Source organism: Rhinolophus sinicus, chromosome 14 (assembly GCF_057876585.1).
Source record: "Rhinolophus sinicus isolate RSI-liver-muscle chromosome 14, RSI-T2T, whole genome shotgun sequence".
Classification (NCBI taxonomy): domain Eukaryota; kingdom Metazoa; phylum Chordata; class Mammalia; order Chiroptera; family Rhinolophidae; genus Rhinolophus; species Rhinolophus sinicus.
The window spans coordinates 531,724-539,615 of record NC_142514.1 but is presented as its reverse complement, the minus strand read 5'-3'; the positions used below and the strand labels follow the sequence as shown (position 1 = coordinate 539,615).

General features: G+C 64.3%; 1 protein-coding gene across 1 annotated transcript; it reads right to left on the bottom strand.

The window, feature by feature from the left end:
- Positions 1-651: 651 nt before the first annotated feature.
- On the bottom strand, positions 652-6,045 carry VWA1 (von Willebrand factor A domain containing 1). Its single transcript, XM_074334297.2, has 4 exons — positions 5,866-6,045; positions 4,159-4,716; positions 2,135-2,413; positions 652-2,048 (listed from the first exon to the last, which is right to left on the bottom strand). Exons 1-4 carry the CDS (start codon positions 5,936-5,938, stop codon positions 1,711-1,713), a joined length of 1,248 nt encoding a protein of 415 aa, XP_074190398.2. The 5' UTR covers positions 5,939-6,045; the 3' UTR covers positions 652-1,710.
- Between the last annotated feature and the right edge of the window lie 1,847 nt (positions 6,046-7,892).

The following is a 7,892-nucleotide window of genomic DNA, read 5'->3' as shown; positions in this document are numbered from 1 at the left end:
GCACTGCCATCTACCCTGGGGCCCTGGACCCACCACCTTAGCCCCTGCCCCACTCTGCTCACACAGGAAGGGCGGGGGTCCTTTGTCTCTTGTGCCATGGTCACGTAGGCAAACTGCTGGTATGCAGTGGGCCCCCACGAACGCTAAGCGTACTTAACTAGTGGGCAGTGAAAGTCTTGGGCACCTGGGTAGGGGCACCAGGGGCACGTGATGCTCAGAGCTTGAAGACAACACACACACACACACACACACACACACACACACACACACACACACACACACACACACACACACAGCCAGGCCCGAGTGGTGGTTGCCATGGGGACGGAAACTCAAACTGCAGCTGAAGGTGCGCCTTGCCAGCAGAGGGCGCCGCGACCCCAGCCCTGAGCCCTGGCCGAAACTGGGATGGGGGCAGCCCGGCAGAGCCAGGCCGTTGTTCCCAGCGTTCCAGCAACCGCCCCATCCAAACCCCGGAATCCCAGCCCACAGAAATGGGCCAGAGGTCTCTGAAGAAGAGGTGCACAGAGGGAAGGCTCCCCGTTCTCTTCCCCAGCACCAGCTGGTGCAGCACCGGGTCCTCCACCCAAGACCTTTTACCGGGCTGTTGTATTTGACAAGGAGAAAAGCATTCTAAGGAGACTGCAGGGCTCAGTTTACGCCTGATTTACTGTATTTTAAAGTGTGGGACGTTAGTGGGGAAGAGGCAGAGGAGGACGTGCCTGGTGGGGCTGGGGGAAAGAAGCACTGCCTGACCTTGGGACTTGTCTGGTGGCCCCAGGATAGTAAAGTTGTTATGTTGGGGAGGAGGGGTCAGAATATGCAGAGAATCCTGGGGTAAACCCACCCAAGGTATACTTGTTCGTCCTCACCCCCAAATGGAAGTCCCCACCCAGGAGCAAGGGGAGGCTCCCTGCCAGTGATGTCTGCAGGGTCCTGAAGGCCAGGCTCTGGTATTCGCAAAGGTGCCCGTAGCTGGGCCCATCAGGGTCCTGGGCAGGAAGGCAGTGCCACTGTCCCTGGCAGGCACTGCCCGAAAGCCAGCTGAGTATCCTAGTAAAGACCACCTTTCCACCCACCAACCACTGCCACACCGTCAACCGCCCAGCACTTCTCCCTGCCCTGTGCCAGATCCTGTCTCCTCCAGGAACCCTTTGGTACCTGGCCAGAGTCAGCTCCTCCCCTTCCCCCATCCACCTTCTATCAATCTCCAGGACCTGAGTGGCCAGCTGGGCCTAGCTCCCTCACACGATGCCAGCTCTCGCCACCAGAGGGACTGGCCCTTCACACAAGTGGGCGGTCCGGCTGCCCGACAGGCTGCCCTCCGGTCCTGGGCCGGGGCCAGTCCTGGGTCTGATGTTCTCAACCCGCCCCTAGATTCCCTATCCATCTCCCCGCTAAATCCTGTCCAAAGGACACCACCAAGTGCCCGCTCTGGGCCTGGCAGTGGAGGGAGTCGCGATGGCAAGTTCTGCTGCCAGAGCTGCAGCGGAGAGTCAGGCCGCGGAATCAGGAGAAGCCCGCGTCCTGGAAGGCAGACGCCGTCTCCGGCCGCGGGGAGAGGACTTGGGGCCCATGCGGAGTCGCCGCAGGGCAAAGGCCCGGCCCGCACCCTCCCTCACCCACCCAGGACGAGACCCTGGGCTCGGCGGCGGACGCCTCCCCACCGGGTTCGGGAGAAGGGGCCCTTGAATAGGCGGGGCAGCCAGCTCAAGGCCCCCGGCCCCCGGCCCCCGGCGGTGAGGGGCGGGGGGCGCGGCTGCGCTCGCCGTCGGGCGTGCAAGCCTTGGCTGACAACGCCCTCTCGCGGCCGGAGCGAAAGGCCGCCGTCACCGTCACTAAGTAGGCGGTGCCGGGCGCCAGGCCCTGAAGCGTGGTGCTGTTGTGGCCCGCGGGCACCTCCACGCGCTGCGCCGCGCCGCCCCGCAGCGGCCCGAACTGCACGTGGTAGCCAAGCGCGGCGGCCGGGCCCAGCGCCGGGGCCCAGCTCACCTGCAGGCTGCGCGGCCTGGCGTGTGAGATGACGATGCGCTCTGGCCCGGCCTCCTCTGGGGGGGAAGCGCCCGTGAGTGGGTGGGGGCCACGTTCCCGCCCCCGCCCCCGCCCCCGCCCTCGTCCCCGCGCCCAGCCTCACCCGGCAGCGTGCGCACCCGCAGGTGCTGCGGCCTCACGAAGTGCACGTTGGATTCGGGCACCAGCGCCACGTCGTAGTCCGTGGCGGGGTCCAGGTGGGCCCAGGCCCAGCCTGTGGCGTTCCCTGGCAGCTGCTGGCGACGCTTGGTCCCTGGCTCAGCGCTGGGTGCCAGCTCCAACACGTAGTAGCCAGAGTCGGCCGTCAGCAGGGGCGGCCAGGCCAGACGGAAGCCGCTGGATGTGACCTCAGAGGCACGGAGCTGCTGTGGCTGCATTGCATCTGTGGGTGGCATCGGGTCAGGGAACCGAGGTCACCTCCCTGCGCCCAGACATGAGGACCTGACTGCTGACTCGGGGAAGACCCCATTGGAGGCTGGGGTATGGCCCACTCACCAGGGAGAGGCAGGGAGCTGGGCCAGCTTCAGCCACACCCCGCAGATGGGGCTAATACCCAAAACTGTTACACCGCTGGGGGAAGGACAGGAGTGCAGCCCCCACATCCAGCCCCATCAGGAGCTTCCCTGCCTGCCTAAGCCCCAAACCCAGACCAGACTAGTGGGAAGCTATCTGGGCCACTGCCAACCAAGTCCAGGGGCCTAGATAAGGGTCACTCAAAGGTGGCAGGGCCCAAGGTGGTGTCTGAGAATAGAGGACCAGCCCCCTATCCAGCCTGGTGGCCAGCACAGGATCTGGGGTCAGCTTAGCTCTGGATAGTCAAGGCCACAGGGGGGCTGATGGTGAAGCCAGGAGATGAGAGGCCACCAGGGGATGATGCCCTGAGAGGCTGTGGGATGTGACAACTCCATGAGCAGCTGGACCTGGGGTTGGGGATACTTGCCTGCCTCAGGTCCCCATGAGAGAGTGACTCCCCAAAGTGGGACTCCTAAACGTGCACTCCCCTGAGCCACCCGAGTGACCGTGCAGGCACATATGGCTGGTGCATGTCTGGGCAGGGTTAAGCCCGTCTCCATTCTGATGCCTCCTCCTTTAATGCTGGCTGCCCCAACTGCCTGCCTGGCACTCACTCTCCTGCCCATCCCCCACACTCACACCCACTCCCAATCCCAGGAGGCCCTCACCCTGCCTGACTGCCCTGCAGCCTCCGTTTTTCCTGTCCAGCTGCCTGCTTTTCCTCCTGATGTCCCTTCCAGGCTCAGCTACAGTGGGCGCAGGTATCCCTGGTGGAAATCTTCGGAAGGACCCTCTACCTCTCTCTACAACCCACAGTCCAACCCCTCCCTGTTTTGGGTGGATGATTAATCCACAGGCAGAGACTTGGGAAGAACCCTGGGGTTAGTGGCACTTTTCAGTGGCTGGAGCAGGCAGAGCCAGTGACCGGGCCCTTCATTTCCAGCCCCTCCCCCTGTGGAGTTTGGTTGTATCAGGGCTCCAGAAACAAGTCTGTGGGGAGCTGCTAGCCCCTGCAGTGGGCCCTCCCTGCTCTAGTCTCCTCTCCAGCATCCAACAGTCCCCATGACTGCCTGTAATGCAAACCTACTCAAAGCCTCTATGGGTGTCCTCACCAGAAGGGGCGGGGGGAGCAGGGACAAGTAACTCTGTGGGGGGCAGTCCTGGCCCCTCCTGACCTGGCTCTCCCCTCTCCAGGCACTGCGGGCCCTGGCACATGTCCAGGAGCACGTGCTGCCATCTGCAGAGTGCTCAGGCTTGGAACCTCCTTCCTCTTTCTCCCCACTTGGCCACTTCCCACCAGTTCAGCCCTTGGTCCCTGGGCCCACATCAGGCCCAGCACTCCATGGGGCCTCCAGCTGCGGGCTGAGCTGGGCCGGGCAGCAGAGAGCCCCACCTGGAGTTGTTCACACAGGTCTGCCCCTCTGTCCCTCCACAGCCCAGGTGGTGGGGCACACCAGGTACACACAGTCACCTCCCCATGAACTGCTGGGAGCACCACTGTCCTGCAGGCCCCTGGCCCCTGCTTCAGGCACACAAGTTCCTCCTGAAGTCTCACTCCAGCTGCCCTCTTGCATTCCTAGCTGGGGCCCCCCTGTCCTGTCCTATCCCACCTACCGAGAATGGAGCCCCTCAGCTCCTGGGCGATGATGTGCAGGTCATCCACGTCCACAAAGTGCAGGTGCTTCCTGGCGGGCGCCGAGGCGGCGGCCACCAGCTCCAGGAGGTTGCCGCGGCCAGTGCTGACGATGAAGACCGTGGTGCCCAGGTCCTTCAGCTCCTGCATGGGGGGCCCCACGGGGTCGCTGGAGCCGCCATCTGTCACCCACACCAGCACCTTGGGCACCCCCGGCCGGGCACCTGCTGCTTCAGCGAACAGCTGCTCCCTGGCGTATGCCAGCGCTAGGCCAGTGTTGGTGTCACCCATGAGCTGGGCTGCAGCACGTATGGCGTCCTGGACAGCCGCACCTGAGCTATGTTGGCTGAAGGAGAACTCGGTGTGTGGCCGGCTGCTGACGTGCACCAGGCTGACACGCAGGGCCTCGGGGCCCAGGGGCAGCGGGGCTGCCAGTTGACCCAAAAACTCCCGAACTCGGGAGAACTCATAATGAGACACGCTGGCCGAGCTGTCCAACAGGAACAGCAAGTCCCCCTGGGGGGCTGACGCCGGGGGACCTGGGGAAGAGGGGGAGGGTTCAGCCCCAGGTGGTCGCCCCCCGATAGCCCCCCCACCCAAGGCCGAACCCCAGGGCCTGAGCTTTCCGTAAGCTGGTGCTTGCCTTCACCCAGTAGGCCCTGAAAGCCTGCTCAGTCCCACCCTGAAGCTCCTGGAGGTGACACCCAGGAGACAGAGGGGTCCAGAGCCAACCAGAGGCCAACACTCTCAGTGAGTCCCAGCTCTGCCCCCTGACCATATACCTGGGGCTTCTCTGGGCTCATGCCTCATCTGTAAAGGAGAGCTGACCCCTCCAAGCCCCCACTCTCCCTTTCCTAAGGAGACTGCGTGGAGGCTGGAGCCTAGGGCCTCATCCTCAGGAGTGGCAAGTGAGGGGCTCCTCCCTCAGGCTTGTCTTCTAGAGAAGCAGCCCCCATGCTGGAGTGCAGCCACACAGCTCAGCCTCCAGGTAAGGCAACAGGTGGGACATAGGGGAGGAAGGCACAGAGCAGCTGTGAAGACTGTAGGGGGAGATAGAAGGATGGCGGATACAGAGCACAGATAGCAGCCCCTCCCACAGCCCAGATGGCCAGGCTGGAATCTTAATCCCACTTACAGATGATGTCACCCCTCCCCTGGCCCCCATCCTCTGTTTCATCTGGACCCAGGAAGCAAGTTACCTGATGCAGCAGCCTGAGGGTTCGACTAGCGCCTCCCGGCCTCCCCCTTCCTCCCAGCACCCCAAGGGGTGGTGGTGGCAGATGCGCTCCTCCACCACGGGGCCCTGGTCTGGGGTGTCTCGGTTCTGGCATGGGCCTTGCGGCCTCAGTTTTCCCCAATTCGGTGGGGCGACTCCAACCTTCTTGTTACCCCTCTACTAAGAGTCATTCCAAGAAGAGAGAAACTGAGGAAGGGACAGCCTCCTCGACACCTCCCCCTCCCGTCCATGCCCCCACGATCAGGCGGCAATGCCGACAGGGCAGACGGCGACCTCACGCCCCGGCGCTCGGTCGAGCCGCCTGGGGCACCTGGGCCCGACCGCCACAGGTGGGTGGGGTACTCCGGGGCCGCCGCCAACCCGGGGCCGCAGAAGAAGAGCGACCGCCCAGCGCAGGCGGCGGGGAGTGGAGGGGACGACGGAGTCCGGCCCCGCCTTGCTCCGCACTCACCACGCTCTGCGCCGCTCTGCGCCAACGCCAGCCGCAAGCTCAGGGCCAAGCCGAGTGCCGTCCAGGGCAGCATGGTGCGCAACCGGACGGGGCGCGCTGGGTCTCAGTTCGCCGCTAGCTCCCTCGCTCGCTCCTGGGCGGCAACGCGCGCCTCCGCACTGGCCGGACCAGGACCCCGCCCCCTAGAGGCCCCGCCCGTCGAGGCCCCGCCCCGGTGCGCGCATTCAGCCGCGTACCGAGACGCAAACTCCGGGGAGGCGCGTGCACGGAGAGCCCCGGCGAGCAGCAACACCCAGTACTCGCCAAGATGCGACCGACGCACACATTCGTGGGCACGTAGGCACACAGGCGCTGCATCGCCCTTTCCGACTGTGAGGCCGTGGGGTGCGCCCTGCCCCCTGCCCGCAGCCAAGAGACGACCAGGAGCCACCAAGCTGCATCATCCCCAGGCCCACAGCCCATGTCTCCGCAGTGCTGGGAATCCCTGAAGCCCGGCCCAAGAGGACCCAGGGGTGTGAGAGGTTGGGGGTGACACCAAGAACAATGTACCCCCAACAAAGCCCAGGCGCTGGCCTGGACTCCACTACAGGGCTGAGAGAGGGGGTGATGTCTGGGGGCTGGGACTCGTGTCCCCCAGAACTAACGGGTTGGAAGGACTGAACTTAGAAAGAACCCAGGGCACTGGACATAGGACAGAAGCCTGTGACACTTGGACTTCTTGGCTTGTTGAGGAAGAGGCCCTATCCAGTGTGACCATGCTAGGCCTATTGCTGTCCCCATACCCTGCCCAATGAGGGGCCCAGGGCCCAGGCTGAGGTCTAACTCCAGGACTGAGGACACACCCCCAGCAATCCACTGGAGCTCCCCTCCGGTCGGACCCACTGGTGAACCTGGCATCCTGAGACCTTGGCTAGGCCATACCAGAAGTGGCTGGCTGCAGGGGGCATCCCAAGGGGCACTTAGCCCCCCTGGACAGATTTCCTGCCCTTAGCTGGGATGGGACAGTGTTCCCTGGACAGGAGCTGAGGTCCAGGAGAGCATAACCCTCCACTCCTAAGATGCCTTCCTGTGGGGTAACCACTGCCCTCTCCCAGCCACTCATCCCTGCGGAACTGGGGGAGGGGGCGTCTTTGCCAGGATGTTCCCTCCCTTCCCTCTCTCCCCAGGGGATGCTCTGGAAGGAGGAAGGATGGGACTCAATGGTGTTCCTTCCTCCCTTTCTGGCAGGTGAGACGTGGGCCATGAGACAGGCTGAGCTCCACTTTGCCTAAAAAAGGAAGCGGCTCAGCTGAGCCTGAGGAGCTGGGGCAGGAACAAAACGAGAACTGTGTCCCTGCCGCTCCCACCCCTTGCCGGGAATCTTGGCAGTGACGGTGCTGGCTCCACTCCACAGACCTCAGGCCTCGGCGGGGACCAGAAACTGCCTGGTGCTTCCGCCTGGGCCCTGTGTGGGGGGGCTTGGGCCCCCAAAGTCCAGCGTGTGCTGCCCGGAGGGGCCCTGGTTGACCCCCAGCCCTCCAGCATCCCAGGCTGACGAGGGCTGCTGTGGAGATGGGGACTGTGAGTGGGGGCCATGATCAGGACACAGCAGCAGCTGGAGGAGGCCAGAGGTCCAGCGGGGAGCTCAGCCAGGGTCCCCGGCGGTCGCACACTCACGTAGACATGTCAGATACTTCTTGGTTCATCCTCTGTCTCCCTGGGCACCCATCTGCCTGGGGCAGGGAGCTGGGCCAAAGTTGGTCCCCCCCACCGCCCCACCCCCGTGGCAAGGCGGCAACTTCTCCACTTGTCCCCACTCCTGCTCAGCGGGCGGGCCCACAGTCACACCAAGGCTTGCGCTGCTGGGCTGACGGGCAAGTTTCCGTCCCTTCTGGAAAAACTGAGCGGGTCTTCTTGGCTGGGACTCAGGCCCTCGAGGAAGCAGCTGCCCTCCTCCCTCCAGCCTCCCCCATCAGAGGGAGAAAGGGTGGGAGGCCCAGCCTGCGCCTCTACCCAGCCTTGCCTGGGCTCTGCCACCTGCCCTAGCC